Below are 1,161 nucleotides of genomic sequence, written 5' to 3'. Positions count from 1 at the left end.
CCCCCTGGGCTACTTTGGGCACCCCCTGGGCTACTTTGGGCACCCCCCGGACTATTTTGGGCACCCCCTGGACTATTTTGGGCACCCCCTGCACTACTTGGGGCCATCATTCCGTGCTCTGGTGGTGTTGTTATCCCACTTTTTCATGGAATGAAAGAATGGTTTGGGTGGGAAGGGATCGTAAAGTTCATCTGGCTCCAAAGGGCACCTCCCACCAGCCATGGACAACTCCAGCAATTCCTCTGGAAAAACTTTGGCTCCCAGCCTCCCCCTGGGTCCTCTTCTTCCCTCGGAGGAGGAAAAACCCCCTGTGCCTTAAAAACCAAATTGGTTTCTTCCCCCAAAATAATCCCCCTGAACCCCCATAAAGAGAAGGAGATTCTCCCAACATCCCACTCATCCCATTCCTGTGGGAATCAGGGTGGCCTCTCCCCAGCAGGTCTTTTATGGAACCCCAAAGGTCGGAGGAGCCCTCCAGGGTCACCCAATCCAACCTTGTCCCCTGTGACAAACCCACGGGGTGGGGGCCCCAGCGGGCAGTTTTTCCAGGAATTCCTCTGGAAATCCCAGGGAAAATCCCTCTGGAATTGCCAGGAACCTGCTGCTCCCGGACGGGGTGCCCCCGGAGCGGCAGTGGGCACGTTTCTACGTCAAGGTGTACCGGGCTGAGGGGCTGCCCAGGATGAACACCAGCATCATGGCCAACGTCAAGAAGGCCCTGATCGGGGAGAACAAGGACCTGGTGGACCCCTACGTGCAGGTGGCGTTTGCGGGGCAGAAGGTGAGTGTGAGTGGGACACCGGGAGGGGACACGGGTGGGACCGGCCGTGGACAGGGGGTCTGGGTCGGCCTGGGGATGTTGGGATGTGTGTGGTGTCCCCTGGTTGTCCTGGAGATGTTGAGATGTGTGTGGTGTCCCCTGTTTTACCTGGAGATGTTGGGATGTGTGTGGTGTCCCCTGGGTTGTCCTGGAGATGTTGGGATGTGTGTGGTGTGCCCTGTTTTACCTGGAGATGTTGGGATGTGTGTGGTGTCCCCTGGGTTGTCCTGGAGATGTTGGGATGTGTGTGGTGTGCCATGGTTGTCCTGCAGATGTTGGGATGTGTGTGGTGTGCCCTGTTTTACCTGGAGATGTTGGGATGTGTGTGGTGTCCCCTGTTT

At 57.5% G+C, this 1,161-nt stretch overlaps 1 protein-coding gene across 1 annotated transcript in view; it reads left to right on the top strand.

The window, feature by feature from the left end:
- LOC113981002 (otoferlin-like) overlaps nt 1-1,161 on the top strand; it is a gene marked incomplete at both ends in the record, with an annotated part of 24,039 nt that overhangs the window by 5,209 nt on the left and 17,669 nt on the right. The window contains one exon of the mRNA XM_027708234.1: nt 595-781. Within this exon, the coding sequence (XP_027564035.1) occupies nt 595-781 (187 nt within the window). The remainder of the gene's footprint in view (nt 1-594; nt 782-1,161) is intronic.

The sequence above is a fragment of the Neopelma chrysocephalum genome, unplaced genomic scaffold, assembly GCF_003984885.1.
Source record: "Neopelma chrysocephalum unplaced genomic scaffold, ASM398488v2 Primary Assembly neopelma1_95809, whole genome shotgun sequence".
Taxonomy (NCBI): Eukaryota; Metazoa; Chordata; class Aves; order Passeriformes; family Pipridae; genus Neopelma; species Neopelma chrysocephalum.
Note: the sequence above shows the minus strand (reverse complement) of the source record. Positions and strands in the feature narration are given on the sequence as shown.